The sequence below is a fragment of the Mesocricetus auratus genome, unplaced genomic scaffold (assembly GCF_017639785.1).
Source record: "Mesocricetus auratus isolate SY011 unplaced genomic scaffold, BCM_Maur_2.0 Super-Scaffold_6731, whole genome shotgun sequence".
NCBI lineage: Eukaryota > Metazoa > Chordata > Mammalia > Rodentia > Cricetidae > Mesocricetus > Mesocricetus auratus.
Window position 1 is genome coordinate 2,059,149 of NW_024429185.1, and position 21,809 is coordinate 2,080,957.

General features: G+C 62.2%; 2 protein-coding genes across 2 annotated transcripts in view; one reads left to right on the forward strand and one right to left on the reverse strand.

Annotated features, from left to right (window-relative positions):
- Positions 1-10: 10 nt before the first annotated feature.
- Positions 11-12,882, reverse strand: Jak3 (Janus kinase 3). The gene is made up of 24 exons (XM_040742118.1): positions 12,754-12,882; positions 11,089-11,281; positions 10,796-10,919; positions 10,549-10,660; positions 10,308-10,453; positions 9,652-9,937; positions 9,225-9,347; positions 8,994-9,151; positions 8,760-8,871; positions 8,167-8,353; positions 7,793-7,917; positions 7,562-7,693; positions 7,066-7,150; positions 6,635-6,762; positions 5,092-5,224; positions 4,819-4,970; positions 4,587-4,737; positions 4,072-4,211; positions 3,702-3,891; positions 3,494-3,618; positions 3,245-3,417; positions 2,676-2,793; positions 1,892-2,002; positions 11-501 (listed from the first exon to the last, which is right to left on the reverse strand). The coding sequence occupies exons 2-24, from the start codon at positions 11,270-11,272 to the stop codon at positions 394-396; spliced, it is 3,303 nt and encodes a 1,100-aa protein (XP_040598052.1). The 5' UTR covers positions 11,273-11,281; positions 12,754-12,882; the 3' UTR covers positions 11-393.
- A 4,949-nt stretch (positions 12,883-17,831) lies between these two features.
- Unc13a (unc-13 homolog A) overlaps positions 17,832-21,809 on the forward strand; it is a 49,754-nt gene continuing 45,776 nt past the window's right edge. The window contains 1 exon segment of the mRNA XM_040742122.1: positions 17,832-17,955. Within this exon segment, the coding sequence (XP_040598056.1) occupies positions 17,934-17,955 (22 nt within the window). The 5' untranslated portion in view covers positions 17,832-17,933.

Genomic DNA, 21,809 nt, shown 5'->3' on the forward strand with positions numbered 1-21,809 from the left:
ACAAACCGTCTTTTCTATTGAACTCATTTATTCACTCAACGAACGCTCCCAGAGCCCATCCTGTAAGGAGGCCCTGCTGAGGCTTCGCTGCCCGCAAGGAGCCCCCGGGACTGAGATGGGAGCTTTACACAGATGCTGTCGCAGGCCTGGGGTCAGGAGACAGCGTTTGGGCCAATTTCTGGCTGAGCGGAGCGTGTTGGTCCAGGTGTCCTGGAGTTGTGCAGGCGGCGGCGTGGCAGGAAAGCATTCCCAGAAGTCCAGCTGACAGACCCTCGGGTCACATATTTAATATGCCCGCTCTGGAAAGGTTGGGACGGTAGGGGGTGGCGCCCAGAGGTGGACAGCTCCCTGCTGCGGCCACACAGCCAGCCGGCAGGCGCTCACCCCTGGCTGCTACCCAGGGTTTCCACGCCACAGTGCGTCCAGCTGTGGGCTCAGGGCGCTGAAGGCCGGCCGGTCCTGCGGGCTGGGAGCCCAGCACAGCTGCATGAGCTCCTGGACCTGGGGGCGGGGAGAGGCGGGGGGGGCCTGAGCTCCTGGACCTGGGGGCGGGGAGAGGCGGGGGGGGCCTGAGCTCCTGGACCTGGGGGCGGGGAGAGGCGGGGGGGCCTGAGCTCCTGGACCTGGGGACGGGGAGAGGGGGGGCCTGAGCTCCTGGACCTGGGGACGGGGAGGGGGGGGCCTGAGCTCCTGGACCTGGGGACGGGGAGAGGCGAGGAGGGGCCTGAGCTCCTGGACCTGGGGGCGGGGAGAGGCGGGGGGGGGCCTGAGCTCCTGGACCTGGGGACGGGGAGAGGGGGGGCCTGAGCTCCTGGACCTGGGGGCGGGGAGAGGCGGGGGGGCCTGAGCTCCTGGACCTGGGGACGGGGAGAGGCGGGGAGGGGCCTGAGCTCCTGGACCTGGGGACGGGGAGAGGCGGGGGGGGGGCCTGAGCTCCTGGACCTGGGGGCGGGGAGAGGCGGGAGGGGCCTGAGCTCCTGGACCTGGGGGCGGGGAGAGGCGGGGGGGCCTGAGCTCCTGGACCTGGGGGCGGGGAGAGGCGGGGGGGGCCTGAGCTCCTGGACCTGGGGGCGGGGAGAGGCGGGGGGGCCTGAGCTCCTGGACCTGGGGGCGGGGAGAGGCGGGGGGGGCCTGAGCTCCTGGACCTGGGGGCGGGGAGAGGCGGGGGGGGCCTGAGCTCCTGGACCTGGGGGCGGGGAGAGGCGGGGGGGCCTGAGCTCCTGGACCTGGGGGCGGGGAGAGGCGGGGGGGGCCTGAGCTGCGGGACCTGGGGGCGGGGAGAGGCGGGAGGGGCCTGAGCTCCTGGACCTGGGGGCGGGGAGAGGCGGGGGGGCCTGAGCTCCTGGACCTGGGGGCGGGGAGAGGCGGGGGGCCTGAGCTGCGGGACCTGGGGGCGGGGAGAGGCGGGAGGGGCCTGAGCTCCTGGACCTGGGGGCGGGGAGAGGCGGGAGGGGCCTGAGCTGCGGGACCCGGGGGCGGGGAGGGGAGAGGCGGGAGGGGCCTGAGCTGCGGGACCCGGGGGCGGGGAGGGGAGAGGCGGGAGGGGCCTGAGCTGCGGGACCTGGGCTCTGCCGAGCTCGGACAGAAATTCAGTCGGCCGGTTGCCCGCCCCCACCCCTCTTCTGCCTGGATCGCAGTAACCACAATTTAGGGCCTGTCAATCAATAATGGAAACTGAGCAGGGTGGTGGTGGTGCAGCCTTTAATCCCAGCACTCGGGAGGCAGAGGCAGGCGGATCTCTGTGAGTTCGAGGCCAGCCTGGTCTACAGAGTGAGTTCCAGGACAGCCTCCAAAGCCACAGAGAAACCCTGTCTCGAAAAACAAACAAGCAAACAAACAAAAAACAACCAAAAAAAGATGGAACCTGGGAAACTGAGTCAGCCTCCCTTACCTCCATGGGGCAGGCAGGAGGTGGCGGGAGGCGGCGGCCCTCGGCCAGCAACTCCAGCAGGCGGCAGAGCGCTGGCCCATCACGCTCAGGCCCCAACATGCGCAGGAACTCCTGCAGGAGGGAGGACTGGGGGTCAGGAGGGAGGACTGGGGTCAGGAGGGAGGACTGGGCGTCAGGAGGGAGGACTGGGCGTCAGGAGGGAGGACTGGGCGTCAGGAGGGAGGACTGGGGGTCAGGAGGAGTCTGGGGTCAGGAGGAGTCTGGGGTCAGGAGGGAGGACTGGGGTCAGGAGGCGGGCTGGGGGGTCAGGAGGGAGGACTGGGGTCAGGAGGGAGGACTGGGGTCAGGAGGCGGGCTGGGGGGTCAGGAGGGAGGACTGGGGGTGAGGAGGAGGAGGAGTCTGGGGTCAGGAGTCTGGGGTCAGGAGGAATCTGGGGTCGGGAGGACTGGGGTCAGGAGGCGGGCTGGGGGGTCAGGAGGGAGGACTGGGGTCAGGAGGCGGGCTGGGGGGTCAGGAGGGAGGACTGGGGGTGAGGAGGAGGAGGAGTCTGGGGTCAGGAGTCTGAGGTCAGGAGGAATCTGGGGTCGGGAGGTCTGGGGTCAGGAGGCGGGCTGGGGGGTCAGGAGGGAGGACTGGGGTCAGGAGTCTGGGGTCAGGAGGAGGAGTCTGGGGTCAGGAGGAGGAGTCTGGGGTCGAGAGGTCTGGGGTCAGGAGGAGGAGCCTGGGGTCAGGAGGAGGAGTCTGGGGTCAGGAGGCGGGCTGGGGGCGGGGCAGGCGGCTCACTGCGGACGGGCTGCAGCTCTTGTCGCTGTAGGTGAAGAGCTCGTACAGCACCACGCCGAAGCTCCACACGTCAGACTGGCGGGAGAAGATGTTGTCAGACAAGGATTCTGGGGCGTACCTGAGGGTAGGACAAGCGTGTGGTTAGATCACAGTTCTGGGTGTGGTCAGGAAGGAAAGGGGCGTGGCCAGTGTGGGGCGGAGCCTGAGACACTTAAGCTTTGGATAATGGGCAGTTAGGCACGAATTGCGTGAGGGGAGGAGCCAGAGTTGGGAGGGGCGAGTAAGATGACAGAGTGGAGTGGATGACACTGTTGGAGGGCGACTGGAGAAGCATGAAGGGCGGGGCCGTGGGGAGAGGCGGGGCCAGGCAAGAAACGGCCAGGGGCAGGGCCTGGGCGGGGCGAGCCTGAGCAGAGGGGCGTGGCTAAGCTGGCTGGACCGCCCCCTGGGAAGTGGGCGGGGCCTCGTTGCTGCCGGCTTGGCCTCTGCGAGGGCAGCGCTGCAGCGGGGCCTGGGTGGGGCCTGGGCGGGGTCTCAGGGAGCGCGGCGTCGGGGTCTGGGCCTCGCACCAGAAGATGGGGCTCTGGCCCGGCTCGCGGACCACGTAGTAGTCCTTTCCGAGCGGCAGCAGCTTCGCGAGGCCGAAGTCCGCGATCTTCACGTGCGCCTCGCTCTCCACCAGGATGTTCCGCGCAGCCAGATCGCGGTGCACGCAGCGGCGCGCGCCCAGGTACTCCATGCCCTGCAAGGGGTCGTGAGAGCGCGTGGGCCGGGCCCCCAGCCCCAGGGCCCCGGCCCCACCCCTGCGCGGGCCGCACCTTGCAGATCTGCCAGGCGAACAGCAGCAGGCGGCCGGTGTGCAGGCGCGCGCGGTGGCGCTGCAGGAAGTCCCGCAGGCAGCCGCTGGGCAGGAACTCCATCACCAGCCGCAGGCTCTGGCGACCTGCGGGCGGACGGCGACGGTCGCTCGCGTGCACCCGCGGCCGTGGAAGCTGGGGCTCGGGGGCCGCAGGAGGCGCCACTCACCCGGACCGTAGCTGACTCCCCGGTACTTGACGATGAAGTCGCTGTGCAGCGCCTTGAGGATCTGAATCTCCCGCTGGAAGTCCCTCTGCTGGTCTGGCCCGCTGTGCTGCAGCTGCTTCACTGCCACCAGGGGTCCCGTGTTATCCCCCAGAGGGTCGTAGCGGCACAGCTCCACGCTGCCGAAGTTGCCCTGGGCGGATGAGGGGCCAGCGGGGGCTGAGGGCTGCGGGGCGGGCATCCGCATGCGCCTCGCCCCCGCCCAGCGCCTCCGCCGCCCCGCCCAGCGCCTGCGCCCCGCCCGCCGCCCCGCCCAGCGCCTGCGCCCCTCCCCGCCCAGCGCCCCGCCCAGCGCCGCGCCCCGCCCCCTCACCTTGCCCAGCAGAGAGATGTACTTCAGGTGCCTCTCCTCAAAGACGGTGGGGTCCGGGCAGGCGTGGAGCTGGGCGCCACTGCACAGCTCGTCTCGGGGGCTCAGGCTGCCGGGTGTCGGGTCTGAGAGGAGCTCATAGTCTGGGGGTCACATGTGTAAGTGGGGGGTCTCTCTGAGTCGCCCCGGATGCCTGCTGTGCACGGTGGCCAGCCCGTGGGTGCCTCATGGGGAACGGGAGTCATCAGGGTCCGGGCAGAGGCACTCTCTGTGGGGCCCCAGGGTAACGCACAGAACCACGGATTCAAACTGACTCCACACGCCTCAGATGGCAACACCGTGTCCACAAGATGTAAGATTAATCCCGACCCCCGGGGGCCAGCCTGGGCTACCTTGCAAAGCAGATGCATGCCGAGTGCCTGCGGCTGCGGCTGAGTCAGCTCGCACTGACTGTTGGAGCCGCCACCTCCCCGCGCACAGCGGGGCCCTCCCCACCCGCGGCTCGTCCCCCGCCGCACCTGACGTGATGAGGCCGTTGAGGTCCCTGAGGATGGCGCGGAAGGAGGGCCGCCGGCCGGGATCGTAGGCCATGCACTGCGCGATGAGCCCCGCCAGCTCCGTCCACTTGGGGGCCGGCAGCTGCCCCTGGTCCTCGTAGAACTTCAGCTTCTGGGGGCGAGGGAGAGCCGTCGCGTGACCTCGCCCCCCCTCCCGAGTCCCTGCGGGCTCCCAGCTCCGTGGCTGCCCCACCTTGGCGGGCTCCAGCGAGGTGATGTGCAAGGGTCCCCCGCTGAAAACCTCCCACACGGTGGCGCCAAAGCCCCACTTGTCCGCTTCCAAGCCGAGCGTCCTGGCTTCCTGCAGACACTCGGGGGCCACCCAGGGGATCCTGTCAGTGAGCACTGGGGGGCGAGGGAGGGCGCGGTCATCCTCAGGACACCCGCACCCGTGGGCGCCCTGTGTGACTGCACATGGCCGCAGACCCGGGACGCGGGGCAGCCACGGGAGCTAGCCTGCACTCACTTTCCAGGCTCAGCACCGTGGGGCTGACGCCAGGGTCACTCAGTTTGATGAAGGGTGGGCTCCCATCCATCCCCTCGCGAGCCAGGAGCACCTTCCGTGCTGACACGTTGCCATGAGGGAGGCCTTTGTCCTCCTAAGTGTTACAGGCACAGGGAAGTGGGTGGGCGGTTGGTGAATGAACACTGTTAGGCAGACTCCGGCAAAGCCTAGGGGATGCTGACCAGAGAGAGCAGGGAGAGCAGAGAGAGAGAGCAGGGAGAGAGAGAGAGCAGGGGGAGCAGGGAGAGAGAGAGCAGAGAGAGCAGAGAGAGACAGCAGGGAGAGCAGAGAGAGACAGCAGGGAGAGCAGAGAGAGAGCAGAGAGAGAGAGAGCAGAGAGAGAGCAGAGAGAGAGAGCAGAGAGAGAGAGAGAGCAGAGAGAGAGAGAGCAGAGAGAGAGAGCAGAGAGAGAGAGAGCAGAGAGAGAGCAGAGAGAGAGAGAGCAGAGAGAGAGCAGAGAGAGAGAGCAGAGAGAGAGAGAGAGCAGAGAGAGAGAGAGCAGAGAGAGAGAGCAGAGAGAGAGAGAGCAGAGAGAGAGCAGAGAGAGAGAGCAGAGAGAGAGCAGAGAGAGAGAGCAGAGAGAGAGCAGAGAGAGAGAGAGCAGAGAGAGAGAGAGGGAGCAGAGAGAGAGCAGAGAGAGAGAGCAGAGAGAGAGCAGAGAGAGAGAGCAGAGAGAGAGCAGAGAGAGAGAGAGCAGAGAGAGAGAGCAGAGAGAGAGCAGAGAGAGAGCAGAGAGAGCAGGGAGAGCAGAGAGAGAGAGCAGGGAGAGAGAGAGCAGAGAGAGAGAGCAGAGAGAGAGAGCAGAGAGAGAGAGCAGAGAGAGCAGAGAGAGAGAGCAGAGAGAGAGAGCAGAGAGAGCAGGGAGAGCAGAGAGAGAGAGCAGGGAGAGAGAGAGAGAGAGCAGGGGGAGCAGGGAGAGCAGGGAGAGAGCGAGCAGGGAGAGCAGGCTCTGCATCTCCCGCGGGCTGCTGGTGTCTTGTAGCCCCTTCTGCTGACCTGACCAGAGCGCCTCCCTTCCTTCACATTCCCAGTGCTCCAGGACAGTTAAAGCTCAGTAACCTGGTCGTCAAGACTGCTCTCCCTCTTCTCGTTACCCCCATCAAATTGTTCCTGCCCTACTTGTCCTGATCTCTTTTTCTGTTTTGTTTTTTCGAGACAGGGCTCCTTTGTGTAGTCTTGGCTGTCCTGGAACTCGCTCTGTAGACCAGGCCGGCCTTGAACTCACAGATCCGCCTGCCTCTGCCTCCCGAGTGCTGTAACCTAAGGTGTGTGCCGCCACCACCTGCCTTATTAATGAACTCTTACTCAACCTTGGAAGCCCCAAGTCTAAGGTTCACTCTCTTCACAAGGCCTTCTCCCCAGCCTGGCCTCACCACCCACCTGACACCCGCGGGTGCACAGATCTCCCTCCCGATGCTCTCAGTCCTCCGAGCTCATGCCCTGCTCCTCCCTCTGAGACGTCTCCTATCCACACCACAGGGCCCTGTGAGCATGGGGTGCTCACCAAGTAGTTGAGGGCGTAGGCTAGCTGCTTGGCCACCTGCAGCTTCCAGCTGGCCGGCACCAGGGGCCCGCGCTTGCGTAGGTACATGTCAAGTGCTCCTAGGTGGACAAACTCCTGCACCATGATGCCTGGGGACAAGGGGACAGCGGGGCTGCTGGCCAGGCCCAGTCCTCAGCAGGCTCTGCCCGCCGCCCTGGGCTCAGCACGGACTGGACTTTTATTTACTATCCGCTCAGCTGAACAGACGCAGCGGAGAGTCAGAGAGGTGCGCAAGAGGTGCAATGTTGCACAGCAATTGGCCAGCAAGGCGGGGCCGGGACCACTGGTCTGGGGCGGGAAGTGGTGAGCGTGGGGTGTGTCACAGGCGCTGCAGGTCAAGGGGGTGGGGGAGGGGCTAGGGCTGGGCGGGGTGCGTGCAGGGCGGGGCTCACTGTCTCCAGCCATGCAGACGCCATGCAGCAGCACCAGGTGCGGGTAGGATACTTGGCTCATCAGGCTTGCGGCTTCCAGAAAGGACTGGGGAGGGGAGAGCGGAAAACGCGTGGATTCCTTCCCACCCGTCCCCACTGTGAGGCTCACAGCTGTTGTGATGCACCCAGAGTGTGTTGGAAGTCCTGCTAGAGGCCAGCTTGAGCCTCTCATGATGTGGTGGGCCTGGGGAAGAGCAGAAGTCTCCCTTGGCCCTGCCTTGAAGACCTCACGCCCCGCCCCGCGTGAGTAACGCCCCCACCTGGCCCCAGCCTCAGGACCTCTGCTCGGCTGTGTCTACAGCTGCCTTCACCACCAGGCCGAGCTGATGAAGTCCCTCTATGTCCCTCTGGCCTTGAACTTCTAGGTCCCAGTGATCCTCCTGCCTCAGCGTCCCCCAAGTGCTAGGACAGGACAACAGGTCCGGCTCCATGCCGATCTGCATGGGCCCCGGCGCACCTCCATGCAGTTCCGGTGCCTGGCATCCATGACCTTCAAGAGGACTTCCGTGTCGTGAGTCTCACCGTCCACGGCCTCCCGACGGCGGCCTCGGTAGATCTTGGTGAAAGAGCCATGGCCCAGGTTCTCGTGCTGCAGGGGACACCACGGCTGACAGATGCCCCCAGCACCCCCAGAAGGGCCCAGCCCCAGCTCACAGCCCGGGGACCCTCACCCGCCCTGACCCCTCACCCACTCCAGGCTGTCAGCAGGGATCGTGTGGAAGGTCAGCTGGGTCAGTGCACAGCAGGATGGGGCACGGCCAGGGGGTGGGGCAGGGGTGCAGCCCCTTCTCACCACGATCAAATTGGACTTTTCTAGGGTGCAGAGGCAAACAAGCAGAGGTCAGAGGTCAGAAGCAAAAGTTCCCCAGCGTCCCCCGCTCCGCACTAAGCCTGGGGAAGCCCAGAAGTCACTCCTGACATTCACCCACAGGAGCGGTGGCAACCACAACAGCAGACCGTACAGACCCAGCATCTGCTGGGCCAGGCCACGCCCAAGACCACGCCAAGGACGGACAGCCTGACCTTTCCTGCCCCTTGTTCCCGGGTTCCCGCCCAGCTCACCCTTGGGCCTGGGCGAGCAGCAGAGTGTGAGGTTCAGTTCGGTACCATCGACGTGCAGCCCAGAATGCCTGCAGGCTGCAAGGAGCTCCCGGAGACTTCGGTGAGGCTGGCTGAGGCCAACCAGGGAGAAGGCCCCCGTGGGGTCCCGGCGGATGAGGCAGCCCTTGTAGTCCGGGCCAAGGGGCGTCTGTAAGGGAGCGCGGCCTGAGGGGGGGGAGCAGAGCCCCACCCATGCCGCCGCCAAGCCTCTGCAAGCGCTGTTCTAGGTGCTGGGAATGTGAGCTTAAAATGACATTTATTCCTATGCACGTGTGGAGGTCAGCCAGCAGGGTGCGCAGTGGGGTCCTCCCACAGTCTGAGCGCCGGGGATCCGGCTCGCATCCTCGGGCTTCCCTCTGAGACAACTGCCCCGACAGTTTTTGACGCTCAGTCTCTCTAAATAGCCCAGGCTGGCCTGCAAACTTGATCCTCCTGCCTCAGCCTCTTGAATTCTAGGATTACAGGCCGGTGCACTTCAAGGAAAAACGAATACTCCTGATTCTGTCCCAGCTCAGATGTCACCTCCTCCAGGAAGCCACCCGCAGTGAACCAACCTGAACGCAGGCATTGAGAAGAAAACTGTCATAGTCCTGCGGGCTGCGGCGGAGAATGTAGGAGCCCGGGCGGGAGCCGGCGGCTTTCAGCTTGTGGATGGCGAAGTCTAGCCTAGGCCGGGACACAAGCCGAGCGGGACGCGGTCACTTCTCGCCGCGCCCAGCCACGCCCCCAGGTGTGTCCCCGTCTCTGCCCGGGACCCGCGGTGTCTCAAAGGGCCACCCGCTCCTCACGTGATGGGCCCGTGGCACAGCTCTGCCACCTCCTCCAGCAGCCTTGGCGGCGCCACCTCCTTGCAGAAGAAGTGCCTGGAGTCGCAGGTCAGGCGGAAGTAGCCATCCACGAGGGCCAGGAAGGACAGCGCCTCGGGCAGCCCCGGGAACTCCGCCTCCTGCGCGGGAGAAGTCCTCAGCGCGAGCGGAGTCCCGCGCCCCGCCCCGCCCGAGCGCGGGTCCCAAGCCCACCAGGGCGTGGCTGTCCATCCTGGTGACGGTGACCAGCCGGTGCTCCCCGGCCGGACCCACGCGCGGGGCCTGCTTGATGCTGACGTCCACGATTTCGGGAAAGTCACAGAAGGTCTGGAAGAGCTGGCGAGGAAAGGACGGACGGAGGCCGGGGTTCCATCCCTGAGCGGTCAGCGCCACCTGCCTGACCCCGCCCGCGGCGCGGCCGGTCCCGCTCCGCGTTAACCCCGCCTACTGACTGGCCACGCCCCTGACCCGACCCGTCGGTCCCGCCCCGACTGTCCCCTTACCCGATTGGTTCCCCCGATTGAGCCGTCCCACCCTGGCATCTAAGCGCTCTCCCGATTGGTCCTGCCCCTGGCCGCCTTCCTTACTGACCGCCCGGCCTCTAGCAGGCCCCGCCCCTCCAGAGCCCCGCCCCCAGCACCTCCTGGTCCCCGGGGCTCCAGGCGACGCCGCTGCCCCCAGCCACGCGCAGGAGCGCCGGCCCCTCCTGGGCACCCGGGAGCCCCACGCGGAAGGTCTCGGCGGCGGCCGCCGGGTGCAGCCGCTCCAGGTCCAGGATGTACTTGGCCATGAGCGAGTAGCGGTCGGCCTGGCAGGCGACCACGCGACGCAGAGCCTGGAGCACGGTCCTGCGGATGCGCCTGCGCGTCACGAAGCTCAGTCCTTGGATCAGGTCGCGCAGGCCGGGTGGCAGGCAGGCCTTGTAGCTGTGGGGGGCGCACGCCAGGTCTCAGGGTGGGGGGCGCACGCCAGGGCTCAGGGTGGGGGGCGCACGCCGGGTCTCAGGGTGGGGGGGCGCACGCCGGGGCTCAGGGTGGGGGGGCGCACGCCAGGTCTCAGGGGGGGGCGCACGCCGGGTCTCAGGGTGGGGGGGGCGCACGTCGGGTCTCAGAGCGGGGACGCGGGGCAAACATCAGGGACTATTCGGCAGAGGCGGGCTGAGGGCGAGGGTGGCCGGCTGCAGGGGTCGGCCTTGGGAATGAGTTTGGTAAGGGAAAAACGACAGCACCCCAGGTTCGCAGCCAATGGAGACCCGGGACAGGGGGCCCGCCGGGACAGGGGGCCCGGGGCCCTCACCTGACGGCCTTCAGCAGCTCGCCTGGCCGCTGGGCCTGCTCGCGAGCCATCTGGGCCAGGTCCAACACCGCCAGGCTCAGGCACTCTCCCTGCTCCTTCAGGCTGAGGCCCACTGGGAGGCGCCCGCTCACCAGGTCACTGCGGTGCTGGGGTCAGGCACAGGAGGTGGCCGGGTGAGGCCGGAGCTGGGAGGGCGTTGCCCGGGGTCCCCATGCCCGGGCTGCGCATCCCCACCGCATACCTGGGCAAAGAGGTGTTCCAAAACATGCGAGTCGAGAATGGCACTGGTCAAATCTTTGCGCAGCCCGAAGCGGTGGCAAGTCTCCAGCCCAAACCAGTCAGGAAAATAGAAGCTGCGGGGTTCAGGGGGGCGGCACCCTCAGCTTTACAGAGCCCCAAGAGGCCACTGATGTGCTGTGACCTGCACCAGCAGCCCGCCTCCTCTGAGTAGTGACGCCACCCTGAAGGTGGGGGGGGGCGCTTCCTACCGGAGCCTGTAGACCAAGACCTGGGTGTCCACGTCCTCCACGGAGAAGATGTGGCTCGGGGGGAACCAGCAAGACAAGTCCTCCGTGGCCAGAGCGAAGAGCGCGTGATAGACAGGCAGGATGCCTGGAGGGATGGACCCATCGGCTCATCACCACAGGCTGAGCCCATGCCCCTCCCTTACCAAACTTCTACTCATCCCTCAAAGCCCCGGCACCACTGCTGAGCACTCCTCTTCCAATAGATGTCTTGCTCAGTCCTACCAAATGGCCCAGTCATGCAGGGCCCTACTCACCACAGGCCTTGGCCGCCTGCACGCACAGATCCTCCGCCAGGTAGTCCCCAAAAGAGAATGACAGCCTCTGGGGAGGCCCAGGTCCCCGGGGAGGAAGGAGGACATGCAGGGACCCTGCCTCCGAGGACGACAGGCTGCAAGAGCGTCGAGGGACCAGCGGCGTCTCCTCGCCGGGAGGCGCCATGAGTGCGAGCTAGAGAGGCAGAGAGCCGAATCAGACGGGGCTGGCCGAACAGGCGCAGGCCCCCAGGGGCAGCCATCCCCAAGTGACCCACAGCCCTCCGCCCCATCCTAGCCAGCCAGGCCAAGTCTCCGGGCAGGCAGGAGCAATCCACAGCAGAAACAGGGCCGAGCAGGAGAGGGAGGCTGGGGACCGACGGCTGTCATTCCTGTGGGTTTTCAGGTCACAGGGACTCGGAGCTGGGGCCAGAAGCCTCTGCGCCTGTGTGATGGGTTCCCTGTGCGCAGGTCTGTGGCCCACGCTGTGTCTCAACCCTTCCCGGCCTCTCTCTCCACCCTGCTCGCCTCCACGCACAGCGCGTCCCAGCCGGGCCTCTCCACCGCCTGCAGAGCTGGGGCTGGCCCAGGGCAGGGGCAGGAAACAGCCGCAGGGCCTCGGCCCCGCCGCCGCCTCAGAGCCAGGAAGGACTCTGCGCATGCACCCTCCCACGGTAAAACAGCAAAGGCGGGCGTGGGGGCGCACACTCGTCCCCACAGGACTCCATGGAGGCAGAAGACCGGAAGGTCGAAGCACCGGAGACTGCATTTAAAAAGCGCCACAGCAGATAGACGGACGCGAGCAGCCCCGCCAGGGCCCCTTCCGCCTCCGCCCTCGTGAAGATGACGGTCGCGTGGACCCGGCCTTGGGGGCCCGGGCTTTAGTGCCAGCAGTCAGGAGGCACAGCAGGTGGATTTCTGTAAGTCTGGGACTAGCCTGGTCTACAGAGCGAATTCCAGGACAGCTGGGGCTACACAGAGACTCCGACTCAACAAATACCACTCAAAACAAAGCCAAAGCATCACATAAAAAGAAAGTAAATAAAAATATATAAACTGATGCCAGGCGTGGTGGCCACCTCTGCCCACTCAGGAGACAGAGGCAAGCGGGTCTGGGGGCGTTAGAGGCCAGCCTGTGCTTCACAGAGAGACCCAGTCAGGCCTGTCTCAAGGACTAATAAGGCAGGCAGGGCGGCTCAGCGGGTAGCCGCTCGCCCAGGCCTGCCGACCCCCGGGTGGAGGGAGGAGCCTCACCCGGGCAGGTTGTCCTCTGACCTCCCAACCTGCGCCGTAGCAATACACTCCCCGGAATAAAATTAATGCAAACGACGCTTAAGTATATGAAAATAAAACCGGTCACCACCATTTCCCCAACCCATCCTGCTCCTGGGGAGACTGGGGGCTGCATGGCGGCTTCCAGGCCGTTCCAGCTCAAAATACAAAATGAAGGAAATAAAACAACAAAGCGGACACGAGTCTTAAAGGAGTAGCAGCTTTTCCCGAACGAACGGAAAGTTCGGGCCCTTTTTTTCCCCGCGCCTGGGACCCGAGGATGGGGGCGGGGAGCCCGCGGCGCATGCGCACCGCGGCGGCCGCCGGGTGCGGTGTCCCCGGCTTCGCCCCGCGCCTGTGCCCCCCGCTCCCGGCGCCCGCGCCCCGAGCTCCTACCTGCAGGCACGCCGAGGCGGCGGCAGCCGGGGCTGCGACAGGAAAGTCCCCGCTCCTTCCTGTGCGGCCCCCGAGCTTCCTGGCCGCCTCACTTACCGAAAGTCAGGGCGCCGTGGGGCGGGGCGGGGCGGGGGACTCGAAACCCTGCCGGGGTAGGAGCCTGGTGACGGGCAGGCAGGGCAGGAAGGAAGGGGCGCTGCCGGGGACATGAGGGGCAGAGGGGGCCCTTCCCAGGCGGCTGTCCGCGCATCCTTGGAATCCCCTGGGCCTGTCCCGGCCGGAGCATCCAGCACGCACTTCAGTGTTCAGGTCCCAGTGCACCGCAACCTTTAACCTCGTGAAGGATACTGAGCAATGTTCAAAAAGCACAGGGCACAAAAAACCCCAAACCTCTGAGCCACCGAGTGCCAATGAGCTAGAAGGACCCCTTTCCTGGAACCCCCCCCCCCCGCGCGCTGGGCGAGCTCACAATTCTGAAAACCTCGCCTTCTCTTTTGACGCCCTGCTCAGGAGCGGGGCCTGCCGAGCTGAGTTCTGTCCCTGGGACTCAGGCGCAGGCCCGAGGTTTCTGGAAAGACCCCCTCGGGCCGCAGCGGGTGGTGGTGGCAGCCCTGTCTCCACGCCGGCCTCTGCTGACATCCTCAGGATCCTTAGCAGGCTCCGGACTCACTGTGCCCTGCACCCGGTGCCTCCGTTTACCCATCTGTTGCTCGTGGGCTGCTGCACGGGGTGGAACTGGGTAAAACGGGGGAGGGAACTGGGCTGCTCCGTGCGGAAGGAGCCGGTCCCCCAGCAGCACGCCAAGTTCTGTTCTCAGATGTCCCTGAACCCCCAACCCAGAGCGTCTGCAGAGAGGGCTAGTCAGCCTCTTGGGCTGCCAATATGGCTGGGAGAGGATTCAGTGAGGAGACAGACTTCAGGGATGGAAACGTGGAGAGGTAGCAGGTGTGAGGCGGAAGATGAGGCAAAGGACGGACAGAACAAACCAAGAGGTGTCACACAGCTCACTGGTTGAGCCCCCTACCTATAATGTGCCCTGGGGGCTGGAGCGTGGCTCAGGGGTGGAGCTCTACCTAGAATGCCCCAGTGAGGGGCTGGGGGCGTGGCTCAGGGGTGGAGCCCTGCCTAGAATGCCCCAGTGAGGGGCTGGGGGCGTGGCTCAGGGGTGGAGCTCTGGAGGACCTGAGATTCCATCCCAGTTGCCAGCTGAAGAAACTGGGTGGATACAGTGCTGCGTCCTTGGAGACAGGGGCATGGCTGGGTGTTGCTGGCCACCAGCATAGCTCCAGCCAGTGAGAGACCCTGTCTCTAGGGAAGACTCAGAGTGATACCGCAGGATGGAGACAGCCACCGCTGGCCTCCACACACATCCAGGATGTGAAAAGACACCTAAGCTGCCACTGTTAGGCACATGAGTGAGACCCCAGCACTCAGGAGGCCAAGGCAGGAGGATTGCTGCAGCTGTGGGCCAAGCATGGTCCACACAGTGAGTTTCAGATCAGCTTAGAGTGCATAGTCAAACCGTCTTAAAAGTAAATGAAATCGATTTTAAAGAAAAGAACAGGAAAAGAACGACAGATGCATTCCCTTATAAAAACTTCAAAGCACACAAAAGAGCTATATTTGTGACAAGCAAGAAAGAAAATAAGGGAATTAAATCTTTGAGTAACAAGGGAGCAATGGGGACCCTGCAGGGGACTCACAGCCCACCACTCCAGCCTGAAGTGACCTTACCAGTGATACCTGTCTAAAATTTAAAATGGAGTGAGGTGGTGGTGCACGCCTTTAATCCCAGTACTCCGGAGACAGAGGCAGGCAGATCTCTCTGAGTTCTAGCCTGGTCTACAGAGCGAGTTCCAGGACAGCCTCCGAAACAATACAGAGAAACCCTGTCTCGAAAAACAAAAAACAAAAACAAAAAAAAATAGCAAAACTTGCAGGGCGTTGATGGTGCACACCTTCAATCCCAGCACTTGGTTGGCAGAGGCAGGCGGATCTCTGTGAGTATAAGGCCAGCATGGTCTATAAGAGTTCCGGGACAGTCTCCAAAGCCACAGAGAAACCCTGTCTCCAAAAGTAAAACAAGCCGGGCGTTGGTGGCGCACGCCTTTAATCCCAGCACTTGGGAGGCAGAGGCAGGCGGATCACTGTGAGTTCGAGACCAGCCTGGTCTACCGAGCGAGTTCCAGGACAGCCTCCAAAGCCACAGGGAAACCCTGTCTCGAAAAACCAAAAAAAAAAAAAAAAAAACAAAAAACAAAAAAACAAAAAAACAAAAAAACAAAAAGTAAAACAAAGAAAAAGAAAAAGAAAAACAGCAGAACAAAACAAACAAAATCAGAAGCCTTAGGATTCCTGGGTTCCCAGGTCTGAACTCAGATGAGCTGTTGCAAAACCATAAGATTTGTTCTGATCTCTTCTGCAGGTGGTGAAGCCAAGGCATTAAGTATTAGAAGACAGTTTGGACATGAGGATGGAACCTAGGATTCTGCAGGCCATGCGACTGAGCCATACCCCCAGCCCCTCACTGGGTCCTTTTTGGCAGGGCCTGAATGAGGTTAAGATCCAGTCACATTCTGTTCTGATGAACCTTGATGTTGTGCTGTGACAGAAACTCTGTGAGTTCAACCTGGTATTGCACTGATTTTTCAAGGCTCTATAGGGAGAGCCCTGTAGGTATAGAGGGCAGTAAAAATAGCAGGATTGAAATCAGGACCCCAGCACACGAAGGGAAGGGTCTCAGGCTACAGGGAGTCAGCTCTGAGGCGGGAATGGTGACTATAGGCCAGGAAGCAGAAGCAGGAGAGTCAGGAGGCTCTGCTCTCCAGGGCAGTTCACTGAGGACCATCTTTGTCAAAACCGAAGTGGGTTCTAGATTTTATAGCAACACATATAATCACGCATATGTATGAAGGTGACCAGGAGGACAAACGGAGTCAGGGGGTGTGGGGTATTAAGGGGAGTCAGCTCATTATTTGGTATAACAAAGTAACAGAGGGGGTGGGGATGGTGCACGCCTTTAATCCCAGCACTTGGGAGGCAGAGGCAGGAGGATCGCTGTGAGTTCAAGGCCAGCCTGGTCTACAGAAGGTGGTATGTGCCACCAGTCTCTGGGAGCTGCAGATAGGAGGATTCCTATTGGAGTCAGCCTGAGCATTGAGTCCCAGGCCTGTCAGACACTAAAAAAATAGTAATGATGAGTAGGTGACCTGTGTATGAGGAATAGCACCCAAGGTGTGTGTATATACACTCACGTCATACACAGACACACAGAGACACACCAATGCACAAACACAGACACACACACAAGCAAACACACACTCACACAATTCACATAGACTCATGCACACACAGACACACACAGAAACACTCACACACAGACACACTCAGACATACTTGAGCATGCACACATGCTCAAACTCACACAGATGCTCACACACACACAGAAGCACACACTCACACACAGATGCACACTCACACACACAGGTCTCACACACAGATGTACACATTCTCACAGACACACACAGATGAACACACATACAGATGCACACACTCACACACAGATGCACACACTCACACACAGATGCACACACTCACACACAGATGCACACACACAGGTCTCACACATAGATGCACATGCTCACACATAGATGCACACAGATACACACACTCACATCCAGATACACACACTCACATATAGACACACACAGATGTACACTCATACACATACAGGTCTTACACACAGATGCTCACACTCACACACAGATGTACACACACCCAGAACACACACAGTCACACACTTACACACACATGTAAACAAAGCCATAGGGCCTGCACAACTGTTCAGAGAGCAGAAGCCTGTCCAGCCATGCCTGAGGACTTGAGTTCCTGGCCTACATGGTAGAAAGAGAGAAACATCGCTGCAGTGTTGCCCTCTGACCTCTACACAAGCTCTGTGGCACGTGGGAGTCTCACTCCGACACACATGAATAAAAGTATTTTTTCTTTTTTTGTTTTTTTGAGACAGGGTTTCTCTGTGGCTTTGGAGGCTGTCCTGGAACTCGCTCTGTAGACCAAGCTAACTCGAACTCATGGAGATCCGCCTGCCTCTGCCTCCCGAGTGCTGGGATTAAAGGTGTGCGCTGCCAACGCCTGGCAACAATTTTGCATGTGTTTATTTACTTACTTTGTGTGTGCATGGGTGTCTGTGTGTGTGTGGAGTTGCACATATCCTGACTGCACTTGTGGAGGTCAGAGGACATCTTGTGGGAACCAGCTCTCTCTAGCCATGTGGGTTCTGGGACTGAACTCAGGTCATCGGGCTTACAACACTGTTACCTGGCAGAGACACATCAATGGTCTAAATGTGATTTTTTAAAATTTAGATTTATTTTATGTGCATAAGTGTTTTGTCTGCATACATTTTCGTGCCTATGAATGGTTGGGCACTGCCATGTGGTTCTGGAAATGGAAAGTTGGTAACTACTGGGCATCCTCTCCAGTCCCAGGAAACTTTTTGTGTTCTTTGTTTTTTTTAATTGAAACATAGCCTCACTATGTAGGTCAGGATGGCCTCGGACTCACAGAGATCCTCCTGCCTCTGCCTCATGAGTCCTGGGATAAAAGGCTTGAGTTGCTCAGCCAGGCAAGAGATACAGTTCTTTAAAGTTACAAAATGGGCAGAGATCCTTGCCGGTGGTAGAGCACTTGCCTCACACGCGGGAGGTCCTGAGTTCCAGCGTCAGCACCAGCATAAAACAGAAAGAAATATCATTCAGTGCTAGGAAATTAGGGATGGCTTTCTGGGGCATTGGACATTGGGGATTGACAGATATGTAGGAGTTTGTTACCCCGGAGAATGTAAAACAAGAGCTCCGGTTAGGTGGCTCAGAGGGGGAACTAGACACATGGGGGCGTAGATAGGCGACCACAGCGACAGAGGCCGGTCACCGCTGGTGGCAGAAGGGAGCCGGTCCAGGCGCTCGGCGGGCGCTCACGCTCCAGGGCGTCCGGCCGGGCCCCGCCCCGTCACGCGTCTCCGGCTCCGCCCACGTCGCAGCGTCAGCGCGCGCCAGGCGCTGTCCGCGCCCCCGGTGCTGAAGCGACATGGCCGGCGGCCGGGCCCCGGCGTGAGCCCCGAGCCCCGCGCCGCGCCCGCCGCGCTCCGGCCGCCCGGAGTCATGTCTCTGCTGTGCGTTGGAGGTAGGGGCTGCGTGGACGCGGGCCGGGGCCGCGTGGTTGCGCCGAGCCCGGCTGCGCCGCGGGGGGGACCCCGGTGCGCGCTGCAGGGCGCGCGGGTCGGCTCCGGGGTCCTGGCCGCCGCGCAAACGCGTGCGTGCCGGGTGGGCGCCGGGGCAGACGCCGTGTGGGCGGTGGTGGGGGCCGGGAGTCGGGCGGCTCGTGCGCGGAAGGGTGCGGGGTGCGGGGGCCGTGGGCCCGGCCTGGGGGTGGGGACGCCCCCTCCGGCCCCCAGTGTCCGTCACACGGTGCCGTGGGACCCGTGGAAGCTCGCGGCCCCCTCCTCGCCTCACCCCTGGGGCCGGAGGGAGGGAAGGAGACGTGGGGGGGCAGCTATTTTGGGGCCAAAACGCCATCTGCACCGAGGCCCACGCCCTGGCTCACGCTCCGCGTTTGGTGGGGGGAGGCCGGGAGCCACGGAGAGGTGTCACCCCTGCACCCCTCGAGGCTCTGGGTGGGGCCAGGAGCAGGCGTGGGGTAACTCTGCGGCTGGAGACCTTGGGCGGCGGGGAAGCCAGATAGGGTCGCCCGCGGACGCGGTTGGGAACTCTGGGCCTTTGGGGCGAGGGTGGGTCCCCCTGCGTCCCTTCCCTTCCCCACCTCCCTGGGCTGTGTGGGGCGGGGGCCGAGTCCCCTGCAGTCTCTGATCTCAGGCTGCCGGAGACCTTGGGCGGCGGGAGTGCGGATTTGAGCTCCGCGGCTGCGTAGCCCGAGCTGGCCCCGCCCCTCCGCCCCTCCCCCCGCCCCTCCCCCTCGGCTCCCGCTTCATTCACAAACCCAGCCCCGCCCGCCCGCGCCCCGCGGTGCTGGGCTCCAGTCGGGTGGACGCGGGTGTTCTTAAAGGCGCAGGATCCCTTTTCTGCGAGCTGTCGCGGAGAAGGGTTCCGAGCGCTCAGGGTCCCGCAGCAGTTGCGGCCTCCAGGCCTGGGAAGTAAGTGGAGCTGACCGTGAAGGGGACCCTCCGGGCAGCTCCCACAGACCCAGCCAGAAACGGAGGCGGAGCCCCTTCCCGGCTGCTCCGGGCATCCCGCATCCTCCCATCCTGCCTAGTGTGGGGGGCGGCACCCCAGCTCTGACGCAAACCGGAGGCTCGGCTGTGGGGGTGGAGGGCGGGCAGCATCAGAAAGGAGGTTTCCCGGAGCCAGGCCCGGGGCGACGCCTGCACTGCGTGCCCTGGACTCCCCACGTGGGGAGACCCGGGGTTGAAGGGCAGGGTTTTGTGACCGGAAGCCCGCAGCGAGGCGTGAGTGGGACCTGCGGGTCAGGAGCTGGGCTTGGCCAAAGCCTCAGAGAAGAGGGGACATCTTCGTGCCAGCCAGGGCCCTACCTAGACCGACCCACAAGCTCAGAGCTAGGCCCAGGAACCTTGAGACTCCATGGGAGCTGTGCATGGCTGAGTCAGGCATAAAGGGCTCCAGCTTCCGTGTTGCATACACAGCTCTGGACTGTCCACACATGAGCTAATGAATGTTAGGATACACATACATGGATGGGCGGGAGCTGAGGCTCAGTATTCGGAGTGCTTGCAGCTCCGTGGGTGGGGCGTGGCAGCTCAGTGGGTAGGGTGTGTAGCTCAGTGGGTAGGGTGTGGTAGCTCAGTGGGTAGGGTGTGGTAGCTCAGTGGGTAGGGTGTGGTAGCTCAGTGGGTAGGGTGTGGTAGCTCAGTGGGTAGGGTGGGTAGCTCAGTGGGTAGGGTGCTTGGAGCATGCTCAAAGGCCTGATTCTCATCTCCTGTACCACATAAACCATAAACCAGACCTGGCGGCACATGCCTTTCATCCCAGCACTTGGGAGGCAGAGGCAGGGAATCAGGAGTAATGAGTTGGAGGCCAGCCTGAGCTACATGAGCCTGGCACACACAAAAATAAAACATCGGGCGGAGGGTCCCCTCCCATCCCAGCACAGACACATAGCTGACCACACTCCCCACCTCCTGAGGGCACTTGTTCACAGGCGGACAGGCCACACCTCTGTAGACCTGTGATCTGTGATCTCACCTGTTTTGTGGAGGTCGAAAGACATCCTGGGGAGTCTGCTCTCTCCTGCCATCGTTGGGATCCCAGAGGCATTGCCTGCTGAGGCGGCTCCCACTTTAGTTGTTAAAACAATCTCTTACTGAAACTCCAGCTCACTGACAGGCTGACCACGGGGTCTCCAGGGCCCACTTGTCCCTGCCATCCTGTCTTTCTGGGATCTGAACTCAGGTCTTCTTGTGTCACAGTCTCCGTTACCCATGAGCTAGCTCTCTGGCTCCTTCCTCTGTTTTTTTCTTTCTTTCTTTCTTTCTTTCTTTCTTTCTTTCTTTCTTTTTTTTTTTTTTGGTTTTTACGAGACAGGGTTTCTCTGTATTGTTTTGGAGGCTATCGGTCCAGCCCGGTCTCGAACTCACAGAGATCCGCCTGCCTCTGCTTCCTGAGTGCTGGGATTAAAGGTGTGCGCCACCACTGCCCGGCCCCTCTGTTTTTTTCTTTAAAAATGAGGACACATTCTAGCCAGGAACGATGGCACGTGCTTTAGAGCACTCGGGAGGCAGAGGCAGGGGGATCTCTGTGAGTTTGAAGCCAGCTTGGGCTACAGAGCGAGTTCCAGGACAGCCAGGGCTACATAGTGAGATCCTGTTTCAAAAAACAAACAAGATAAAATACAAAACCCAATAACAAAGAAACAAGACACATACACAGAGAGAAAGAGAGAGGGGGGTAGGAGAGGGAGGGAGAGAGAGAAGGAGGGAGGGAGAGAGGGAGAAGGAGGGAGGGAGGGGAGAGAGAGGGAGGGAGAGGGAGGTAGGTAGAGGGAGGGAGAGAGGGAGAGAGAGAGGGGAGGGAGGGAGGGGGTATTCTTAGTGGCTGAATTCCCTCTGCACTTTCCCTACCACCATAGTTTCTCAGGCTGGCTGACATCTTACTGTGGAGCAGAGACTGTCTTTGAACTCCTGACTAAGCGCAAGAGTGCTAGGACAACATGTGTGTATCTGAAAGTTTCATGAGTCAGAGGAGGAGGGTGTGAGTAATTGTGCGTGCGTGCGTGCGCGCGTGCGTGCGTGCGTGTGTGTGTGTGTGTGTGTGTGTGTGTGTGTGTGTGTGTGTGTGTGAATTTGCCTTGAATCCTGAATGGTACCAGAGTCGAACTTTGTCCATTCATCATAGCAACCCCACCTCACAGATGAGGGAAACTGAGCCCCAGACAGGTTCATCAAACCAGGGAGGCACTGAGGATGCTCTGGTTGGCTGTGAACTGCGGAGAAAGTCGTTGGGTCAGGGTCCTTCTGTGAGGGGCTTGACAGATGATGGTCTGCTTCCTTCTTCCTTTCCCAGAATCCTTTGCAGAATTCTGTCCCTAGCTGCCCAGTAGCTGATACCATCCAGAATCAGGAACCTGCCCTGGCTGTGCATTTGAGGACACTGTGTGGTGGAGGGGACAGTCCTGGCTTAGTTCCTCCCCGTGCCCAGGGGCCCTGCAATGTTTAGTGCCCTTGCTTTGTGAGCACTGTGGCCCCGTCCCTGACCCAGTGAACCTGGGCAAGTCCCCAGAGGGCGGTTGCCTTTAATCAGAAAATGGATCTGAGCAAGCTAGGCTGCCAGCAGGGAATAAAAATAGTGCGGTGACAAGTGGCCCTAGGGAGGGCAGTTCCGCCTCTGCCCTGCCCAGGCAGGGAAACTGAGGCCACGGAGAGGCGGGACCTGAATTCCCAGAGGCGCTGAGGTCTTGCTGAGCGCTATAAATAGCTGGGCATATGAGGCGCTTCCGCTGACCCCAGCACGAAGCTGAGAGGTGGCGGATGTGATGTGGGGGTGACTCGGGAGTGATGAGGGGACACA

Excerpts from the sequence above, each read along its gene's own strand:
- Jak3 (XM_040742118.1), bottom strand. The coding sequence starts at position 11,272 with ATGGCGCCTCCCGGCGAGGAGACGCCGCTGGTCCCTCGACGCTCTTGC. Across the intron at positions 8,872-8,993 it reads CTGTGCCACGGGCCCATCAC|GCTAGACTTCGCCATCCACA; the intron begins GTGAGGAGCGGG and ends GTCCCGGCCTAG. Across the intron at positions 4,971-5,091 it reads CACGGTGCTGAGCCTGGAAA|TGCTCACTGACAGGATCCCC; the intron begins GTGAGTGCAGGC and ends CTCGCCCCCCAG.